Raw genomic sequence first — 23,328 nt, 5'->3', positions numbered from 1 at the left:
AACATCAATGCATAACCATCAGCTGGAGAAAAATTCTCTGACTTAAAAAGTATAACCAGCTCCCAACAAATTCTGGAAATGAAATACAGCCAGAAACAAGCCAGGTGTGTGCCAGCTTGCTGAGCTCCCACTAGGCCACCCACCCTGCTGAAATCTCAGTTCTGCTGATGTGAGCTGCTCCTTCCACCTCCTGACTTTCCACTGTGTCACACTGACACGGAGCAGCTGAGCAATTTACTGTGGCTTCTTGGAATAAAGTATCTTCTTTCAGCCCCTGCAGTTGTTTGCATTAAATATGACATTTGTCTTGCTTAACGTACCTACAACAATGTCCTGCTTAATATACCTTCAGCACAAACATGGCAGTCCCCCAGCTTCCCTCCCCCCCAAACAGCCCTGAATCACCCAGACATGTAGTGAGATTAATGAAGTTCTTTAGATTCTGGAAGAAAACAGGAGTCAAGTTGAGAAGAGCCAAAAAAAAAAAAAAGGATGGTCAGAGACATGGGTAAATGGTGACTTCAGTTAAGGACAAAGTGTAATGTGCCCTGTTGTGGAAGAACACTGGTATTTTTGAAGTGCCTTCAACTGTTGTTGCAGCACAGAGTGGGGTTTAACATCTGTAGGCCCAAGGTCTGTTTGGAAAATGGATGACCCTGCTCTACCTTTAGCTAACCGCCTAGACCCATGCTTCTTGTGAGCTCAGCTGCACCGTGTAGTCACTAAAGCAGACGTATCGCTGCCTATTGTATCTAGAAAATTCCCCAAGAATCAGAGCTGCCACTTGCTACCACTTCTTGAAAACAGTTTTGTTTTTCCTCAGAGGGATGTCTAAGTGTAAAAACACAGGCGTTTTTTTCTGCTTAAGCTGAAGAACTGTGATGGTCAGCAAAGTGGCAGAGCCAACTCAGGTTACCATGTCATCTAACTGCAGCTAACACATGGCCTAATATTCATTTAGTTGTACTTATCTCAGAAAAAAATACAGAGGTGTCATAAAGCAAGCATTATCAACATTGTACCATTAAAAGTATTCCTGTGATAGAATCTCACCACACATTACCAGGAATATCAATATCAAGCTATTAACTTAAATTCTTTGTGTAACATCCAACTGTTTTCTGAGAGTACAGATTTTTAAATCTTAACAATCATTCAGCTAAAATAACATTCTATTTGGAGCGACATTTTCAGCCTAGCTTTGCCTACTGAAATGTCTCTCCTTATTCTCTTACCTGAGGCCTGTGTGAGGTGGGCTAAGTGACATATCTTGTAGGTGGTATACCCTTGTTTTGCAGCAGCATGGTTAGAGGCAATGCTAATTGTGCAAAATTTTCTTCAACCGTTTTCTTTCTTTAACTCTTCTCTTAATTGAGAATTCAGTATGATGTAAAATAATGAGCTCTCAGTCACACCTTTCCTCTGCAAACACCTCCACGTTAGAATAGGAGGCATTAAAAAAAAAACATAAAGACTTTAGCAGAGCTTTCAGAGTTGCCTAGTGTTATTAAAAGATTTTTTTAAATAGCACAAAGTTTCATGGTACAATCCTTACTTCTCAGGTCTCTTGGGGATGGTGGCACACATGATGTATACTCAAGTTTTCCAAGTGACAGTCAGCCTTGGGCCAGAGGACTGGAGACCTCATTCATGGGATTATGGATGGTCCTTCTGGTAAGTGTCACTGCTAGTTAATATCTTTTAATTTTTGAGTTGTTCCATCAGTCTGTTGGGAGATTGTAAGAAGCATCTCAAACTTCCAGTAACATGCATGTGAATTTCCAGCTGCCAAAATGCTAGGAGCAAAAAAACAACATAGACACGCAATCACTGAAGTGTTAGAGGACAGTTATCAATAATTGTACAGCAGCAGCTGTGCGTATCAGCAGGTACATAGCATTTGTAAATAGACAGATACCACAATTACCAACACAAATTGAGCACTCTCATTAAAGTTCAATTTAGGTACATAATTGCCATGGCATTTCAGGGAGCTTTAGGATTTTTTGTTGTTATTTTTGGTTTTGTTTTTAATTAATGTCTCAGATGAACCTTACTTTGTAATTTTTAACACAACTGCAGAGAAATTCGTAGTGCTCCTGGCACTGTGATCCTCCCCTGTGAATCATGGTGAGAAGGCTTGGGAGAACAGAAAAGACATTCTAGCGAATTTTAATTTTTCTTTTTTAACTTTCCCAGTTATCTTTGAAAATAGAATAAAAATAATTTGGTCAAGATTCATCAGCTATGTTATATTGTTTGCAAGTTTATAAGCTTGACAAGAATATCAGAATGAGGAGAATAGAAATAAAAGCATTGCAAACAACATTCTTATTCCTCTAGAAGCATCAGCCTCTTTGTATGGCTCTGGAAAACACTTCATTTTTTTTTCATTTATGAATATATTGTATTATTTTAATTCCATCTCAAAGCAAAGACAGCAATCTTGGCAAACACCAGAAAATGAATACAAGTACTTCTTATGCACAACACTGCAGGGAGTTGTTAGTCTCTCCTTTTCTCTTCCCTATCCATGTGTTTCATGGGAAGAGTTATTAACATTCTAGTAACATAATGCAATATATAAATAACATTATTTTTAAAATACACCTTGTTGTGTGGATTACTAATAAATATTTATTCTTGCATACAAGGATGAGCTTTTAAATATATTTATATACTTATTTATAGAAATATGTATAACTTACATAATAATAATTATATATTAATATAATTAAATAGTAATGCTTGCTATCTATTTGTCTTTAGTAATCTATTTTATAATTTACTGCAAAACTCAAAATTCATAATGGTGTTAAATGTCTTGCATGGTAAATCAGTCATTAGATTATTCACCCTTCATCTTCTGCAAGACAAGAGATGCCTGTCTCTGAACAGGCTTGGAGGCCCATTTGGCACAAGCCCATCCCAGAGCCATGCACATCGTATATGTGCTAAGAGCCCAGAGTCCCACCCTGAGGTGCCAGCACCTCATGCTGTTTGTAGAAGTACAAGTACTGGAAGTCTCTCCCTCCCAGTACCTTACAAGGCAACATACTTGTCAATGCAGGATGCTGGGCAAGGCACAAACATGAACTCAGTCACAGCTTCCCTGAGGGAGATGTGAACAGCAGCAGCATTTTCAGCCTGCAGTGTGGATCAACAGCATGAGACAGGACAGAGGATTCCTCATACTGTGCCAGTGACAGGGCGCAGACCTGGGAAAGGAAGATTTGAAACTCAAACACAGCCAAAGCAAGGCTTCTTCCCTTCAGCAACACCCAAACCATTACAGCTGTGCAGACCAGTGCATCACAGCTACCTCTGGCACTGCCCAGCCTTGAACACCCACTTGTAAAAGTGTTAAAAACAAGTGCCCACACAACCTGGTGGGTTTAGAAAATGCACGTTTAGGAATTTCTTTCTGCTCTGCCTGGCTCCAGTTGATGGCCAGAAGCATGAGATTTAAATACCCTTGAATAGTAGTGCATCATTTACAGCATCTTGTAAAAAGTATCATAGCAGCATCCCTCTAGACCACCTACCAGAGCACAGAGAATTGCAACACCGCTGAAAGGTGCCAGGGAACAGCCTCCCCAAGCGCCAAAGGTCATGAATAGAGCTGGAGACTGTCATTCATTTCAAACGTGACAAAAGGAGAAATGGTTTTCTGTGACTACAATTCCTTTCTATTGGATAGGAATGATAATTATACCTCTCCTCAAAATAAGCAATAGCTGCTTGTGATCTGCTCAGAAGTCCCAGGGTTCAAAATGCACCCCTCAGTCCATGCTATCTGACTCCTTTTCTAGGCCTCTGGCAAAGCCTGGAGGTTGGTCCATGCTCTGGTGCACACCAGGAATGGGATGATGGATTCTCTAGGCAGAGAGTTTCAGTGTTTCCAAGGATCAATGGGAGTTCAGGCTTGGCCACTCCAGAAAGAAAACAAATGCACAAGTCTGAGCTGTTTGAGCCAAAGACCTGAGCTGAGTTACCAGAGGCAGTGCAAATACAGTCCTACCACACCTCAGCACAGCTGGCATGGAGGGGCATTATTTTTAAAGATGTCTTCACGAGGGTATGATGTAACTCAGTGCTCTTTACACTTAAAAAAATGAATGACATTTAACCAGGGTCCTTAAAAACTAAACCGTATCAATCATAATTGCCTCATTATTATGATTTGCCAAATGCCAGACCTGAGGTCACACCGAGAGTCTTTCTGCATTTCCTTCTCTGAACCTTTCAGCATTTCTGAGTTAATGATTAGAAATGATCAGAAGCATTCAAGAGAAAATGTTCTCCGTGTGTTATTCCCCAGGCACTAAGTGGGCACAGTGAAGCATGTGGTTTCAGCTGGCTTCTTCTTTGATATAGATCTGGAGACCAGCTGGAAATGTTTGGGGCTGTTGGAGCTTTTCCATGCACTCTGTGCATGAAGTCACATGCCAGGCTTCCCTGTGCCTGGACATTTACACATAGCACAAGTTTCCTTTCCACGTCTTCACCCAACCATGGGAAGCCTAAGGGAACTTCATCCCCCCAGGGGTTCACTAAACTTCCTTCTCATTTGATTGCATCTGGCAAACAGGTTCACAACTGATTAGGGAAGGGCTGCTTCCACACACTTCATTACCATGGGAGTCTATAAAAGGACTGTTGTTATGCACTGAATTTTGAAATCATTGAAATAAGCCTTTTCTGTTTACTTGAACCATTTTTTCCCAGGTTTTTCAGTTCATGAATATGTGCTGTCTAATTTGAAATGAAGGACTGTTTCCCTGTCTGCAGAACATTTGCAGTTTGGGAAACAGTTCACAGTTCATGCTGAGAGCTCAGTTTATAATGCTTATTTATGAGATAATGCTACTGTGGTTGTATTTTTTCTGTTCTGCATAATTTATATCAACATTAAAATTGGTTATAGAAAGGATGAAAGAAAGGAGCAGGTAAAGTGTGTAGCTGACAGGTGATTAAGCCAATATGAAATAGATGCAGCTGGAGCTGATGGGCTGAATGCGATGGGAGGGGAGCCTGAACAAGGATAAGTCCTTCAAACAATAGGGGGGAAAACAGTGCCTTGTTTGTGCTCCAATTTCGTGTTGAAAAAAACCCTGAATTCCTTGGGCCTGGGAGTCCCCCCAGCTACATCTGAACATAAGATCAGGCAAAGGCTGGAGGCAGAAGGCACACAGGAGGGAAACCTAACCCACGAGCAATGAGCGGAACAGCTCCCAGCTGGATTCTGCTTGCCAGGAGACCCAGGCTAACACTGCTGTTCCAGCCTGGTACTGGGACAGTCACTTTTTTACTTCCATCTTCCTTCTCCCTGTCTCCCCATGTTCCTGGTCGTCACTTATAGGTGTCCTGCCACTGGCTGACTGAGGTTGGCTAGCACCACTTGCTTGCTTGGAGCACTGCCCTCAGGTTGGATGTCTCCACAGAATGGAAGTGCTGTCTTCTAATCTGGTCAGGCTTTCAGACACCGGATATAAGCCAGGCATGCTAGAAATGTCCATGAACCAGGAAAAATGGAAATACAGTAGTCTGAGGAAGGCAAAATGAAATAGAAACCATTCACTAAGTAGCTCTGGAGCCAGTCTCCCATGGATGCTGGAGACCTTCCAGGGGCCCAATATGTGTTACAATTCTCTGCACAACTCCTTCCAGGTGTTCATTACTGCTCTATACATTTTAGCACTTGTCTGCTAGGCTCTAAAACATTTCAAAAGGAAAGCTAGACATGTCAGACTCTTCTGTCAGTGCCCCAAGTGCTAACGTTAGCACTCATCCATGGGATTAAAGCTGTGCCCAGCACAGCATCTGTCTGCATGCCTGAGCATGTGCCACAAGTCATTGGAGGTAAGATGAGGAGGACGGGTTTGTCACTGCTGACTTACCTGCCTAGTCACATCCTGTGTATGTGTGTCTCTTGGCTTCAGAAATATGACATGAGCTGCTGTCTTAACCCAGCTCTGTTTGCTGGTTTCTCTCTCCACAGTCTGGCATGGGGTTCTTTCACCTGCTGCATGGCGGCCTCCGTTACTACCTTGAACTCTTACACTAAGACTGTCATTGAGTTCAGACACAAGCGCAAAATCTTTGAGCAGGGCTTTCGAGAAGAACAGAACTTCCTAGACCAGGAAGCCATCAAGTACTTCAGAGAAAGGTCAGTGCAGACAGTCTCTCGGTCAGTGGAGGTTTTCATGGACTCTGCAAATCTCAGAAAACCTAGGCTCTCGCCCATTTCAGCACATGTGGGCAAAGTCTTTGAGATACGCAGAGATGTGTGTTAAAGAGAGACGCAAAAGATCCTGCTTGATCTGTTTTTACTTAAATTTTGTGATGTCCCAGTGCCTGCCTTTTCGTATGTGCTCATTAAAACACAAGACTGATAAGTCCTTACAGAATGCATTTGATTCATAGGAATACGTAAGAAGCTATGTTACAAATGCAATCAGATTTTCCCTCCCTGAGAAAAGGTAAAGTTGTGGGGGTATAACAACTGTTACAGCCATCCTTTCTCAGAGCATGTCACAGGCACCTCCCTAAAGATCTAGTAGTTGCTGAGACATTTTCCAGCCACCACCAGGCTACATTTGAGTTGCCATCTTCCATATTCACATGCTACAACCCATCCTGGGCTCCGCTACACAAAAATAGTGCACATATCATATTGCGGTGCCATGCTCCTTTGCAAAAACACCCACACTGCCACACATGCTGCTCCAGGGGTCTTAGGTTCACTTCAAATTCCATTTGAGCTCTGAAGGCCCAGAAACACTCTTTTACACTGTCTACAAACACAGCCTGCAGGTGCCATGGCCCACCCGTCCCACTGCTGGCCCCATGCTGTGTGACCATCACCAGGCAGTGCCCACCACGCAAGGCACAGGCCTGTGGCTGTGGCTCTGCACAGCCAACTTCTCGGTGGCCAGTTGGCCCTCATCACGAGATATAAGGTCCATATTCTGCTCCTTCCTTGGCCTGTGAGTGTGCTTACCAGTATGACAAGAACAGGACCACTAGGAAAACCTCTAACAGGCATTTTCCATTTATTACAAAATATTTCCTGACCTCCAGAGAAAAGCTATCACTCTCATCTGCCACCCAGACCCTACATATTCTTGCTGCATGCCCAGCACCCCCTATAGTACTACCTCCTCCTCTATATGGATAGGGGTACAGGGGTAGAGGTACAAACGTTGTCAACACACAGTTATGGTATATGCACTGGTCTTCCCCCTCACATATGTTGCTCACCTCCCACGTATTCTTTGGCCTCCTGTGTAGTTCTATATTTGGTCTGTGACACACTAATCCTGCCTTCCCTTCCCATTCCCTTCCCCTGCACTTACACTCAAAAATCATTGCCCATAAACTTAAACACTTATCAGCAGTCTCCACCTTGCTACTCACTCATCATAACCATCTGCAATGTATCAGTTATACCAGTTATTCTCCTTTCTCTAGAACACACACCTTGTGCTTGTCACCAGTGGGGTTTACAATGTGCCTGAGGAGACAGCCCACATGAGCTACTGGAGCAATTACGCTTGCTGGCAGCAGAGATGGGATGCAGATCAGCCACTCTGGAAGGTGCTGACATCATATAATATAAATTAGTTTATTGCATATGGAATAATTATTCAATAAAAAGCACAGAAAAGGCCTTGGACTTTGCAACGTCCTTCTGAAGGGCAGTATGGGTTAATGACTAGGATATAGGCATGCCTTGTCAGAAAGTATGCTAATTTATTCTGAGTTCTACTAGTTACGGCTCTGTACTCTTTGTTAGCCCGTGAGGCTGCACTTGTGCACTTGGTGCCCTCCTTCTTTCACATGAAGCTTTGCTTAACATTGCAGAATGTGAAGAACACAAAAACATTGACCTCAGACAACAGGGAATGTCTGATAGGCTCTTTAGGTGTGCCTTCATGCAACAAGGAGCTAATAAGTGCAGAGAATCCTCACCAAAAGCCGATTGTTAGAAGCAATGTAAAGAGATTTTGGCTGCAGAAAACATAGGGAGGATTCATTCTCATTCTTCTGACTGATGTAGCAGTTTCTCAGTGGTGGAAGAGTGGCTGGGGAGCTTTGAGGAGACAGGAAATTTAGCATGATGAGACATTTCGGTAGCAAATTGAGGAGTCCTCCTGAGCAGGAAAAACTAGAGACCTTACTGCTTATAACTTTCCTTTGGTTAGCCAACCTTAACTAATAGGCTCTGCTGTTACAATTGCTTCTCTGCCAAATTCCAGATTTTCTCTCTACATTTCATACAATCCGGAAGGATCAAAGAAATGATTCAACCAACCATGACTTTCCTAATTTTGCTTTTAGAGACAACAGCGAGTTTTTAAAAATATTTTGTGTGTAAAAAAAAGTACAGACAGTGAAGGGGAAGTGGTCCCTGTGTGTCTTAGGAGAAACACAAAGTGAGGGGGAAATAGCTGAATTACTGAACTGAGAATGGCAGATGTGAGACCAGCAGAACTGTAAGCAACAGAATATGTTGCATCATATTGGGAAATGCTAAGGAAACTTTATAAGATATCACTGCTGCCCTTTCTGGAACAGTAAATAGGAAAAAAAAAAAAAACTGCATAGGGGACTGTAACCCTCTTTATCCCACATCTGTGTTGTGTGGCTTGATTTTGATTCTTGCACACTCCATACTACACAGACTTGCCATTTTTATGTACAAGTAAAACAATATCACATAACACTTGACAATCAAATTCATGTTGGAGCTGTAATCTCAGAGACCTTCACACCAACACACTAGATAAACAGGTCAATGACTTAGCTTGGCCCACCAAACATGACGAGCTGAATCCAGCCCCAAAGGCTTGTTCACGTCTCTTGGGAGGAAGGCTTCACCTTAGCCATGCAACTAACAGGGTATTTAGCACATGTATGCCCAAGACAAAAAGACACTATGGCCAGTATAAATCCATGTCTTTTTTAATTCTCATTACATATATATGACTCAAAAGAAGTGCCATACTGGGCAACATATGTATTGAACAGCCTTCATACTGGTGAGAGGTGACCTGTGTTTAATATTCTTGTCTCTACCACTTGCTCTATGACAAGGCTGTATATTTTATTCTGTCCTTCCAGCTTCCTTGATCCTTTTGAGTTTGTGTGAACAGTTCACTAGTTGGCCATATCCTCCAGTCTCTTTCACACACACCTGGCAAACACAGCCCGAGCATGTGGCATCCCCAGACCATGTGCTGCCGCAGCAGACAATGAGAGGTCCCACAACGGGCCCCTAAAATGAAACTATTCCTGTTCATAAAGGTAGCCAAAAATACACATTTGTATGACACTTATCCTCTTCCCATCCATGGGATGGAGGCATGTACCCCCAAACTGCACATGTACCCCTCAGAGTGACTATCACAGACCTAGCACCTCTCAGACCTCTCATGCAGAGCACATCTCTGCCACATCCCTGTTCATCCTGCAGCATGACACTACACAGACCTCCCAGCAAACACATTTAGGCTACCAATGTCTTACATTTCTGGACTGATAATTAAAGCATTCTTACTATGTTGTTGATGCTTGATCGTATATTCACTGTCAACTAATGTACTTCATGTTTACGATCTTCTTATTTTTATTTTGTATTATTTTAATTGTTATATATGAGTGTGTAATAACAAGTCCTAAGGAAGGATTATCATGGGATCATTCTAGAGATCTAAAGCCATGTGGCATTGCAGGCTTTTTTTTTTTTTTTTTTTTAAGTTAACATGCTCATGGTCAGCATCACCTGGGTATGCAGGGGTGCTGGAAACAGTGATTAGTAGCAACATATTTCTAGATTCCTTGCATCACCAAGTAAGTGCCAACAGTTTCAGCAAGCACATGACTTCCTCTAGCTCTGATGTTCTTTTGCACAAATAGAAAATAACTTAGACTCCCCTTCCTTCTTGTGCATATATCCAAGGATACTTCACCTTCCCACCTACTCCTACACCTCCATGTTCCTTTTCAAAACATTTAAATAAAACCATCCAGCCTCTCTTCCTTCCACTTGCTTTGTATATATCACTACCCTCTTCTTTGCATGTTTCTCTACCTCAGTACGCATTCAGCATCCACGGTACACATGCAAACAACCTCTGTGTTGAAAAGACTTAGAGCAATGGGCAGTTTTCTAAGAGGAATATATATTTTTGGAGGAAGTTAAAGCTTCAACAGCAGTCTCCACAGCTGCAGTTCATCATCTGGGAGACAGGGAAGAAGAGTTAGCCCCATTTTGTCTGAAGTAAGTTTTTTGTTGGAACATATATCTATAAGCCCTTGTTCCCAGAGAAGACATTTGTTTTATGAATAAAAAAAATATAAAAAGACAACAGAACACCCCTCCTGAAAGTACTTTTTCAAACATAACATCACTGTATTTCATTTAATTTTAACCATATGCATCTGCACCAGCTTTTCTTGAGGACTCCCTAAGACCCCAACTGAAGATTAACTAGCAACGTATTAGATGATGTTCCCTTGACGGCTCCTGTTTCAAGAAGCGCGCACCGTGTTCACAACCTGTGCAGGGGATGAGCTACATAGTCCCCAGCCCATTCCTCCCCACCAGCTCACTCCATCCCCTCCTCACAGCATGTGAGCCTTACCCTGTCTGCATTACTGCTGCTTGTGAACACTGGTCTCCACACCACAAGAAGTACGTCAGCTGTGCTGCACATGGGAAGGACGTTCAGAGCTGCAGAGAGGAGGATCTAGGGTGAGGGAATATGGAGGCTTTGGATAAGAGTATGGAGAATTGAAGCTTAGGGTTCAGATAGGGGGGCTGAAAGGGCAGAAATCAAATTCAGGGGAGCTTTTCATGGAGAGGGACTAGTCAGTACCTAATCGAGGAATAAAAAGCTATTGAAATGATATGAGTAAACTTGAACTAGACAGTGACCTCTTTTACTGTTGGCAAGAGGAGGAAGATCAGCAGCTTTTGAAAACTCATCCAGGCATGGTCAGGCCATGTGAGGCCAGAAGTGTTGCATCCCATTGGACCTGTAGCCACTGCAGATGGGGTAAGGAGGTCAGCCCACCCTGGCACCGGTGGGAGAGGGAACCTCTCAGAGAGAGGTTAAAGAGATCAGCATGGCCCTGCCACCACTCTGATACCCAGCCTTTTACTCCCTGTGAAGCAAATCTCACTTCATAGCAATTGTCAAGCCAGCATACAGATTTATCAAGCAAATCTGGAAAGTTCAACCTTCCACAGTTAATTCATCCATCCAGTTTTTGCCAACTTTCAACTGTCCATCAAAACCCATTGTGGTACTGAGCTATTTTCACAGCATTTTTCTTGCTGACTGAGCCCTTACTCTGATCTGCAAACTGATGAAACATCAGGCAGATGTTACTGGTGAAGTTCTAACTAGAAGTGAGTATAAACTGACATGGATACCAGTGCAGACAAACTGTCTCTGGAGGGCTAGAAAATGTAGTTTTCAAATGCTGGGAGAAGTTTGAAACAGATGTCAGGAGTAAAACTATTATTGCAGAAGTAATAAATTAGGACTGTTCCTGACCCTTTGAGAATCCAAACTTATTTTTAAGTCATTATTTTTAAGCACAATTTTTTAGTTTTTGTGCATTTATTTAATGTATCTTAATCAGACCTTTCTTTCTCTAACTTCATTGTACTCACATAAAAATGTCATGCAGCTCATATTGTCAAAAGATATGTCAGACTCTTGCTTTGATTTCTTCTTTGGTCACCTTGGTATTTGAACAGGTTTTTAGCTACTGACCTGCAGTACTTCCTCTTTACAAGGTCAATATCTTGTCATGGGCAACAATAAGAATTTCACATCTGACTATTCACCTTTGAATAGCACACAAGGATGAGTGTAACATTCTGCCTTGAATTTATTCTGTACTTTATCCTGCACATTATTCTGCAACACAGGAGGGTCTATCTGCAGAGCTATTCCTTCTGGAAAATTACAAACTGGCATTTAAATGGTGTAACACTATCAACATAGCCACTCCCAGCACACACGTACTATACAATGCTGTTAGTCCCTGATGCTTAAATGCATCCTAAAAAGTGAAAGAATGGGAGAGATGCAGCCCTGAGCCCCTCATTTCTATTCCCCATGGCCTCTTTACATAAGTTTTCCCCTGAGAGGGGCAAGACCAATGGAACTGAGTCCTTCCTGAGACTGTTACGATCACCATAATGGGCCTGGCTGGCTATAGATGGAGGAGCCCAGGTATGATGTTCTCTTATTTTTTTTTTTTGACCCTTCAATTTCTGTACATTTGGGAGCAGCCTTGGTTTCTGTTAAAGGTGCTACTTCTATATTCTCTTTTCCAGGACTGAGGAGGAGAGGGCTGAGGCTGGGGACCTGAGGTTACAGTGCCTCCATAGCTGCTCCCCAAATAGTAAGTGATTATGGCTCTGAATATGTCTGGCACACAATGGCTTGTACTGTCCCCACAACTGGTTTCTTGGAGTTAAGAATAAGGTTTGGAGTAGGAAGCACTGTAAACAGAGGTTTGTAAGTTTCCCAGACAATGTTGCCCAAACAGTAATCAACTAGTATATGAAGAGTACAAAATTCTCCAGGATTCAATTTAGGCTGTACATATATCCTATAATTTTATGCTATCTCAAAAAGCTGTGATTTCATAGTAGTTTAAAGATATGCTATAATTTACACCTGTATAACTTTCATTATCGCTACCATTTTTCATCTATATTTATCACCACTTTATGATGATGCATGCTATTGAATATAAAAATGATTGAAAGCAGCTTTGATAGACAATAACATTTATATAATTAATGCCTTTTGTTTGCACTTCTATTAATCTTTACTCAGAAATTTGTTATGCTTTTATTCATCATTTGAAAAAGAAAAAAAAATCTTGCTTTAAGCTATGGGAAACAATGGTTCAATGTATGGAGCAATATTGGAGGATGGCTCCTGTCCTGCTCTTAATACTACACTTTTTTTTTTTTTTTTTTACTTACTTCAGGAAAGAGGTGTTGTGTCTCCATCAATTTCCTTGCAAAGAAAGCAAATGATTCTTCATTCAGGAGGAGGGAGGATGGGGAAAGTGACTTGCTTGACAGAGCTCTAGGATTAAGTCTGTGCTAATAAAAGTAGCATTTTGCTGCTTCCGTCTTGTTGAGATGCACATCTCAGCCACATACTCATGGAAGCTTCGTGTCCACAAGCCTAATGATTAATGGTTCTACTTCCTCATCAGACCAGCTGGAACAGCTCTCCAGGTGGTCTCCACAGAGACGTGCTAGTGTTAGTACAGCTCACAGACTTGTTCTGTCATCAGCTCAGTTGGTAACTCTTGCTCCTTGAAAATGTCATGGCAGTTGTAGAACTTTCCACAGGCAGATCCACATCCTTTGTTTTCGCAGGCCTGAAGAAATCTATTAGTATGAAATTGTTCTGGGTCATATTTCCCAAGAAAACTCCCTCCCTATCAAGCTAATGCTAGTGCTCAAATGTGCTTATTTTATTATGATGACTGTCCAACGTTTTTTGTTTCAAAGAACAAATAAAAATTCTTGACATCATGAAGTGTTCCAAAGAATAGAACCAAGGCTCTGTTGGTCCTTTGCTCAGCCCTGCCCAGTACTTCCCTTTGAAAGACACGTAGCTTACCTCAACAGCTGTGATGACAGATCTGTAAAAGCAAACTGCAAATGAGAAGTCAGGTATCCAAATCATCTGGTGTGCTTCATTCAATGTGTCCATCTCCGTGTCTTCAAATACAGGCAATTGCTTCTGGAAGCAAACAGGAAAAACTACATATACCATTAAGCTAATAAGCAATAGTAGCAATACGAGCATTATACAAAGGGCATCATTTCAGCTAACCAGTCTTCAAGACAACGCTGTGTTTTTATTTGTAAAGACCATTACAGTGTTCCAGTTAAAAGAGACACATAACTGGGCAAGGTCTGGATGGGAGAGAAAAGTCAGGAGATGTGAAATACATCTGAAAAAGAGAATTTCTGCACGTCACCACACCTTGCCATTCCAGGAGCAGATGCAAATCCAACACAATTTGCAAGTCACTATAAGTTCATTTTAGTTCCTCCTGTTATCTTGTCCTCAAGTGTTTTCCCAGAACATTCTGGTTCCCTTTTTCTGAGTGATACTTTAGCATAAACTTCTCTCATTTCTTCATTTGACTGGCAGCGGGTTTATCTTATGATATACAATAGCTACAGAACTGTCACCCCTTCTTTTCATGATAAAATGGCCAAAATTCATCACAAAACCTACACAGGAGTCCATCCATATTTATGTTAAATTCAATGGCAAAAGTAAGATTTATCTTAATCCTGGAACTTCCCAGAGTGAAAGACTCACTATACAGAGCTATTTCCCTGGACCAGTTCATAAATCTCTTGATAAATCAACTTAGGAATTGAATTAATTGGAAAACGTGACTATCAGTAGCTGATTATTACTTAGCTCTGTAACAAGACTCATAACCAGCAAGACAGCTAATGTATCTAGGTCAAACTGAAGCCGAGAGTGAAAATATCACAAATAAATCTGAGACCTTGTAATGATATTAGATTTTCACCCCCACTAGTTGATCCAGGTGAGAAAGCAGGGTACTGACTGATCATCCACACACTCAGTAACAAACTGTGGTGACTTTTCAAAAGACTGAAGACCATTTATTTAAGGAAAAGCCTTATAGACAAATACAAGACACCATGCCAGAGCTTCACAGACCACAAGCTAAACCTTTAACAGCTTTTCAGATTTGGCCAGTCCATCTATATTTATATGACTCGTATTTGAAGTCTTCACGCAGAGGTTGTCCCGTACCAGTAGGACACATGGAGGTATAACCAGAAGTTATTTCCTACGACCCACTTCAACTGGCATTTCGTTCCCTGGAGGACTTGCCAGCTGATCTCACTTAGAAATGCTGCAAGGTTGTTCTAATTTGAACCAGACAATATATCAAGAATATTCACTCATATTCAGATACCATCCTTTTTCCTGTCCTTACACAATGACAAAACTGAATATCTGGATCTTGTGTAGAGAGAGGGTTTTCACTGAGTGCCACTGTAGAGCAAAATGCTAAAACATTTACATAAAAGATTAAAAGGACAAGGCTGAGCAATCATAGAAGACAAACACCCACTCTACAGGTGACTTTAGAGGAGAGGATAGTAAAGGTTTGAGAACAGATCAGGAGAAATGTGAGATTGCAGGTAACACGGCCTTAGGACAGGACAGGACTCAAAGATCTCAGGTTCCTCTGCTAGGAGACTAAGCATCCATTTTGAAAAATGGCCTTTAATTATAAATCTATCAGAAGCTTGATTCTGGGAGTCTCGATCAGAGTTATACAATAGCCAGTCTTGATAATTATACATTAAACCATGTATCGTCCATCACTAAACCATAATTTTCCTTTAACAGGGAAACTTGCCTGAGCTGGGCTAAGAACAACATCATGGAGCTCTAGCTATAAATTGACATCCTCTGCTCTCCCAGAGCTGGATTCCTCTGCAAATGTATGGCACTGGCACTTATACACCTAATAACTCCAGCCCTATTTTTTTCATAACAAACTTACCATTTCCACTCCAAATGTCTAAACACTCTCAGTAGCCTTTTTGTTGTCTTTTTTGACCTTGCAGGTCTCAACTTTTTCTATCAGATGTGCAGGGCTCGGAGATCTCGATGCACTGGTTGGGCAGTTGCTATACAAAAATGATAGAAGAAGTTTCACATCAGGATATCTTTGTTGTTATTGTTTTGCAGTTATTTGTGAGTAAGAAATGCTTACTGTTATTACTTATACCTGATTTCAGACATCTGTATGTTCATACCACTTCCACTCTCTCCTCCAATCCTCTCCCATCACTAGGCATTAATATGAGCCTGCTGCTTTGATCAATGTGCTTGGGGTCCACAGAGCAGATGGGAGAGGTACAGAGAACAGATGTAGAACAAGGGGTAAGAAAGAGGCAGGAGACATAACGAACACGGAGGAATGGATATTGTGGCAAAGCTAAAGAGGTGACAGGTAGCTCAGAAGGGCCAATAGCAGGAAATAGCATATTCTCCATTTTTTTGCTTGTTGTCTGTGTCAAAAAGCCTTGGCTGCTATTTGAGGCAGATTAACCCAGGGTCCAGGACACTACCTTTTCTTGCAGAAAAATGAAAGACTATTCAAAATGCATTCATCATTAAAATAAGATAGTCATTGTTTTTTCAGTGTGGGCGTTTTAGAGGGTCGCCTGACTGAGAGGAGGCCTTGAAAAAAATCCATTTTGTTCTCATATCATCACCTGCAGTCATTTCCCCAGGGTCCATCCCACAGTTCTTCCACCATCCTCCTACCCCTGGTTGTCTACAGTAAGATTTATGCAAACAGCCTCTCAGTGCTTCAATTTAAAGCATATTGTCATCTTTTTCTATTCAAACAAGATCATCAGAAGCAATCTAGATTTAAAATATGATGAGAATGATTCATAAAAATGAAAATCTGCTGCTTTTTCTTGGTTCCAGGAGCCACAGAGGCAAGGTAGTGCTGGGTTTGCAAGAAACTTTCATCTATCTTCGAATTCAGTGCTACAGAAAGTATATTGCACAAGCTCAGCTGGAGAGGGCAAGGCACAGACAGTAGACAAGGTCACTCTAACAACAGGGAACATGCTTTATATGCTGAGCAGCACAGGGCTGGAAAAAGGCAGACAACAAGGGCTTGATGCGTTTGAAATGTTGCTCAAAGCTGAGTCAAGGATTCTCCTTGTGGAGGCACATGACAGCTGCAATCACCTTCCTGTTTCATGTCAGCATTGATTTCAACTCCAAGTCCTGAGATTGTTCCTGTAATTTATTCAGTTCACAGTGATTCACTGCATAAAAACAAGTGAAAAAAAATCCCCTCTGATAAAGCACTATGGTTACAGACCTAAGAACCAGTCTTGCTATACTGAAAGCAATGGGAATTTCAGTCCTGTCTTTAGTCCTGTCTAAACCCTTGCCCACTAGAAAACTCCAAAGTTATAAGTCTCAGTTCTGTCCTCATTTACCTCTGCTAAAATCCAGACTTGACATTTTGCTTTAACAAACTCCAGATTTCTTCTTAAGCAACCTAGTCCCTCTGTTCCTGTGAGAAACATAATGATAAATGTAAATTCGGTCCCATGTTAAGCACTGGGAAGAGTGAAAATTGAAGGATACAAAAGTAAAAGAAAGTGATAGTTTATAATACTTGCTTTTTCTTCCAGTGCACCAGTGAACTGGGAAGTTTCATATAGAAATTTCAATGTGTTATGAAACTGATTTTTGTCACACTCTTTTAAGTATTGTCTTCCCATAAATGTACCATTTTCTACAGCTAATCCAGGAACTATAAAGAACAAAACAAAATAAAACAAAAACCAGCCCCGTCCAACACTGCTAAAGATGTGAGAAGTATTGCAGATTGCATATGCACCCAAATAGCATTTTAGCTACATGTACTGTGCATGTTATATTTCTTCCAGAATGTAAGCAAGGATTATTGTTCATTTAATGTTCAATTAGTTTTACAGTACAAGATATTTCAGGACAAATATATATATATAAAATTACAGAATGTATCTTCATTTCAGTTCTCTTAAAATGAGTTTTGCTATTGTCAGAACAAGTTTCCTCCACTTTTCCACAGCAAAAAGTATTTTCTGAACATGGGGTTTTGTAGTGAAGAAAGGAAAGCATCTTCAGTGACCTGAATCAAAACCATGAGTCGACAAATTCAAAAAATCTGTCTTGGAGTTTATTCTGCAAAATGGCTGGAATTATCCTTTGAACCTATACCATTGAGAGTTGCCAGGTATCATACTGCATTTCAGCTGCAGATATGTTCTGAGTTGAATAAAGCATGAAAGTATTAACTGCAAAGTTATAAGATCATAAGAAGTGTCTTTCTAAACCCCTTCAGAAAAATGAACAGTAGACTAGTATAGAAAAATCCAGTCTTCTGCAAAAGCACCTGATAGAGCCTTATTTTTTGAGCTTTTGTATAAAAGCTTTTCTAAGGCTTTTCAGATCCTTGGATAGCTGTTTAAGGACTGAGCCATAAATTCTGTCAGAACACCTGAATACTGAAGGCCAAAATTAAAATATTCTCTGTAACACTGCCCTTAAGAGAATTTGTTCAGGGAAGTCTTTCTACTAATAATGCTTTAATTTAAATAGCAAATAAAACCCAACTTTAGAAACTGGTAAAAGGTGGCCAATTTTACAAATTATGCTTATTAGAGAGAGCTTGTAAAATGTGTTCACATATTAGTAAGGAATACGTAGTGATAGGCTGGGATGCCTCAGGAAAAAAAAAAAAAAAAAAAAAGACACTTATTACAAGTAGTAAAGAGGACTAAGTGTTGGGATTCACTTCTGAAGCTGGAAACCCAGTTCAAATTTGGCTTAGAGAAGACAGCATTGTGAAGCTGCTTGAAGTTTCTATTTATGATGGCATAACACTTCCAAAAACAGGAAAAGATGACAATTTCTCCATTTTACTAAAGATGCAATTTTTTTGTAAAAAGGAAAAACACCGTTGTTGATGATGCCTAAGTAATGGCAAGATCCCAGGATGGTCACAGTCCTAGGCCATTGGCTGAGATATCTCTGATAAGGGTTCCAGCCCATTTAAGCTACACGTAGTGTGCGGGCAGGACTTAACCCCAGAAAAAAATGCTGCATTAGAAAATCCCAAAACATTTATTTTATGAGCAAAGAGAAGCCTTTTGTCAAGAGATGGGATGGGGAGCAAGGAACATGCAGAAGCATCCAGAATTTACCTTTCCTCCAGCAACACTAAGGCTTTACCTTTCCTAACTGTGATTCAGTTAGAGCCTTCCAGGTGTGCCACAAGCAGAGACCGCTTCATCCCTAGCGCCTTGGCTTTGAACATGTCATGTTCTCCTTTGACATCTGAATTGGCAATGAAGTGCAGCAGGAGTTCAAACCCCTCTCTCCTCAACTCTGCTGCACTGGATGAGGGCTGCGACCTTGTAGGTAGGGAGTCTGTTTTGAATCTTAGATCCAGCTCTGTAGCATCTTTAATTATGCCATTGGAAATGTCTTCACATCCCCTGTTCAGTCAGTTTTTGAAAGCAAGGACTTGTGAGGAAGGGTGTTCCCCCAACTTTGGCCTTGTTTACTCTCCTGCTAACTCATATTACACTGCCTTTTGGCTCTGTTTATATTCAGTAGCTCTGCTACTGTCTGCTCTTCCAATTATAAAAATTCTAAATTTGATTTAAACTTGATAATTATTCTGTGATCTAGCAAAGGTCTAAATTGTTTCAGCAGCCCTACTGAAGCCAATAGGTGTGAGGCTTGCCCTTTAGGGCCTTAAAAATGGGGTTTAATTGCATCTGACAGTGAGAAAGGTGGAGAAGTGAACATGCAGTTAATTCAAGGCACTGTTACTAACAGAACAACACTAGATCTCATATATAACATATCCAGACCAGGATTTTCTGCGATCTTCTACCACAAAAGGAACATGAACATACCAGATGCACAAGAAGACTCATCTGGCAGCTGGTATTACTACAGAAATCTGTCATGCCCTTTGTTTCTCAGAAATTATGAATTGTGAGATGCCCAGTGAATGTGAACATGTTCCCTATCAAGGTCAAAGCATTTCTAGCTGTAGTCGCTATCCATGAGAACAGTTACAGTTTACACTGGTACATCTTCCTCTCTTGCCATCAGTCTTGCCAAACTACGTCAGATTTAGCTATATAGCAAAAAGCATTGGGATTTCTCCTTCCCAGCAGCAGCCAGGAAAGAAGTACATAAAACAGTATTCAGGTGAGGCAGTCTGGAATGCCATACAATTGGCATTTACGGTCACCTAAAAGCTGGTCAGCCCTGTGCACAGTTTACGACTTAGGGTGGAAGGAAAAGTCCATAGCACTCTGAGCTGTATAAAGGAAATGTCCTATAATGTCACTACAGGAACAATGATATCATTCTGTGCAGTTCTTCTATTTTTACCTTGCCTGTTTATTCATCCCATGATTCACTGGGCAACCATGCAGGGCTACCAGGAAACCAAAGCATATGGGTCCAAGGTGAGGGCTGGTCTTCATGCTTTGTAGGGATGATCAAAGGCAGGTGCTGAGACAACCTGCAAGTCAGGTTTTATCCTCTTGCATTCTTACAGGAATTTGTCACAATCAATATGCCAGAAACTTTCTCCCTTTGCTGTGTTTCCCTGTCCTTGCCCAATACCAAATCCTTATTTCTCACAGAGCTCTATGACTTTGAAAAGGAGAACACTGACATGCCAGTGATTACACTGATGATAGCTTAGCTGGCACCAAGGAGAAACTGGTCATGAATTTGTGTGCCTTATTCTCAAATACTTTGCTCTTGGTCATCAGAAGCAGAGGATTTTATACAGACATGAGAACCAAATCAGGCCATGGGCAAATGCAGCTATGGGATATACACCTAAAATTGTCCCAAAATAGAACTAAAATTGCTCTATAAGCAATTAGGCCAGTCCAGAGGAAAAACTGTGTGTTTGTCTTTCCTCAGGGCTTCACAACACCCAGCTCTAAATGTCACTAGCGTTCAGAAGAACAGGAGTGACCATAATGCTCAGAAAATACCCCCATTTGCTACGTCAAGCTCTTCCAGCAACATATCAAGCAGCTCTTCACTTTCATCAGAACCAACCAGACAGATCTCCATGGTTCAGGATCAAACCCAGCTGGACATCGTCTCCATCACTAGATTGGCCCCAGGAGAATCACCAAGCCCCAAGACATTTGAGCAAAGAAATAAAAATTTAGCAATTTCGTGTTCCAGCCCACTTGGTGCAAGGACTATTGCAGCATCTTGCCCATCCAGCCCCAGGCTCAGTCTAACACCCAGCTCAGCCAAGCCTCAGCAATACTCTGACTCCTCTCCAGTCAGTCCAGGGATCAATGCTACTTCCTTCTATACCTTTTGTCCTCACACAGCACACAGCTTAGAACCTTCAGCATCAGATTACACACTGACCCCAACCAGGAAAAGCACAAGGCCTTCAGCAACAATGACTCCTGAAGATAGTTCCCAATCTCCTGGCTCTTCTAAAACTGGATTAAAAACTACAGGAAAGGGGTTTGAATCAGATCTGGAAGATCCTGATCATGAAAGGTATGTAACCAGATCATACACGTGTTTAAGTCCTCAAATGATTCAACTTAGTACAGATGAAACACAATCATTAACAACGTCTTATCAAACAATTTAAATCTTTTACAATTTAAATGTTTCCAACATTTGTTTTCCTGTAATCACCCTGTGCCCTCACATAACCCTGCAAAACCATTATATTTTCCTTCACTTTTTTTTAGCTAACCAGACCTGAGTATGGACCATGCCTGGGCCAGGTTGTCAACCTCAGCTCCTTGAACAAAACAGTATAAATGTGTCTCATTTCCTTTCAAATGAGAATCCATCTCTCTCCCATTACTAATCAGCCACCTGGGAAGCAAAACTGCCATGATATAGCTCAACCCCCACCATCATTCCTCCTTTATCCTCTAGTGGGCTAATACAGTTACCATTTAGTTTTGGTCTTCAAGGTGAATCTTACCGAATGATGTTCCCACTTCAAGTGGCACAAGTGCCCCGCATTCAATCACCATCACGTTAGGATTAGTATAGAAGTACTAAGCCCTGGGGAGGCAAGAGAGTTTAAACTAAGTGCCAGTACTGGCATAAAGACTCAGTCCATCTGGACTTTGGAAAAAGCCTCTTGACAATAGATTCATGGAATCATTTAGGTTGGAAAAGACCCTCAAGATCACCAAAGTCCAACCACCCACCTAGCACTAGAAACCCACCACTAACCCACCACCACCATGTCCCTAAGCTCCACATCCCCAGTCTTCCTAATTACCTCCAGGGGTGGGGACTCCACCACTTCCCTGGGCAGACCATTCCGAAGCCTAACCACCCTTTCTATGAAGAGATTCTTCCTGACATCCAGTCTAAACCTCCCCTGGTGCACCTTGAGGCCATTTCCTATCACTTGTCACCTGAGAAAAGAGACTGACACCCACCTCCTTTCAGGTAGCTATAGGGAGCAATAGCATGATCAGGCTCTGAAAAAACTTCCCATTCACAGCAGCAGAAAAAAATAGGCTGTTACTGTGAAGTCTGACAAATAAGAGCTGGAGGGTGTATTCAGTGACATTGCAGGTACCTTCCTTCCAAACCTCAGTTTCTGTAGCCTGACCCCATGCAAGTTGGGCTGATTTTACCCCACTGAGACACTGAATTCCACACTGTGTCTGCCACTTCTTTTCTTGGCAGGAGATTTGTAACCACAGAGGAATTCCAAGCCATGGAGAAAGAACTAGAAGATGTAAAAGAAGAATTGAAATGCTTGAAGTGGAAAGTGAGACACATTGGTGAGACAGTGCAGCCCCTGGCAGAAGACAGCAAGCGTTACAATGGCTACACCCTGACGGAGCTCAAGGCAATGGTGCAGTCTGAAGATGATCCTTACAAGGCTGCACACAAAATCCTAACTGCACTTTTCAGCGATGTGTACTTGCTACAGCACTCAGTCACTGAACAGGCAAGCAACACAAGATCTCTGCCCAAGCCCAAAATAGACCCAGAGTTGTACACAGTGTATTGTGACATTCTGAAAAGCATATTCCCTGGAATTAGCAGCCAGACCTTGAGGGAAGAGACACAACATATACAGAAAAGCACACAGAAAGAAGTGCAATAACACCGAGTTCATAAAATCTTCTGCAAAGTGAGACAGACGTCTCTGATGATTTTTAAGCACTGAACTACGGTACTTACAGTTGGTTGAGTCTATCCCTTCTAGGTATGAATCATCTGTAAACATCTTGGTGAGCTCTGAGCCCTTCATGTCACCTGATGAGACAGGGTGAGAAGACGTTCTGCATACCTACCACAATTAAGACAAAATTTTCCCCTTAGTGTCTCTTTCAATATGTGGATGTTTCATTGTTTCCAGCTACTATGAATACTGCCAAAAGAATTGAAACAAGGCATTGTGTGTTCAAGCAAGGGCCTTCCCCCACCCCAAACAGACCTGTCAACCAGCATCTGGGTAGTTTCTATTTTCTAGAGTATATCATTCATTAAATTACATTACTTGTTAGAAATTTGTGCCTGTCCTTTTTTTTTTTTTTTTTCTTGTTGTCCTTTTTTTTTTTTTTTTTTTTTTTGTCTAAATACTTTACACATCAATCAACAATTATAGCTTGAATACACATTGGGGCAGAACCTGGGCATGCAG

At 41.4% G+C, this 23,328-nt stretch overlaps 1 protein-coding gene and 2 long non-coding RNA genes across 4 annotated transcripts in view; 1 reads left to right on the top strand and 2 right to left on the bottom strand.

The window, feature by feature from the left end:
• The window catches only part of GSG1L (GSG1 like), a 62,821-nt gene extending 39,949 nt beyond the window's left edge, over nucleotides 1–22,872 (top strand). Inside the window, exons 4-7 of one of the 2 annotated variants that reach the window (XM_082772837.1) lie at nucleotides 1,563–1,674; nucleotides 6,002–6,169; nucleotides 12,359–12,426; nucleotides 20,592–20,730. In XM_082772837.1, coding sequence (XP_082628963.1) covers nucleotides 1,563–1,674; nucleotides 6,002–6,169; nucleotides 12,359–12,426; nucleotides 20,592–20,614 — 371 coding nt within the window. In that variant the 3' untranslated portion in view covers nucleotides 20,615–20,730. Of the gene's footprint in view, nucleotides 1–1,562; nucleotides 1,675–6,001; nucleotides 6,170–12,358; nucleotides 12,427–20,591; nucleotides 21,198–22,361 lie in introns of those variants that run through there. The other variant, XM_082772836.1, reaches the window with a different exon arrangement.
• Nucleotides 1,552–3,164, bottom strand: LOC309884135. The gene is made up of 2 exons (XR_014318566.1): nucleotides 3,059–3,164; nucleotides 1,552–1,796 (listed from the first exon to the last, which is right to left on the bottom strand). It is a non-coding gene; the product is annotated as an uncharacterized lncRNA (long non-coding RNA).
• On the bottom strand, nucleotides 13,402–15,745 carry LOC309884134. The gene is made up of 3 exons (XR_014318565.1): nucleotides 15,619–15,745; nucleotides 13,671–13,793; nucleotides 13,402–13,435 (listed from the first exon to the last, which is right to left on the bottom strand). It is a non-coding gene; the product is annotated as an uncharacterized lncRNA (long non-coding RNA).
• Nucleotides 22,873–23,328: the final 456 nt, after the last annotated feature.

This window comes from Aythya marila (genome assembly GCF_965140915.1).
Source record: "Aythya marila genome assembly, chromosome: 15".
Taxonomy (NCBI): domain Eukaryota; kingdom Metazoa; phylum Chordata; class Aves; order Anseriformes; family Anatidae; genus Aythya; species Aythya marila.
The sequence above is the reverse complement of the archived record's forward strand: the minus strand, read 5'-3'. Positions and strand labels throughout refer to the sequence as shown.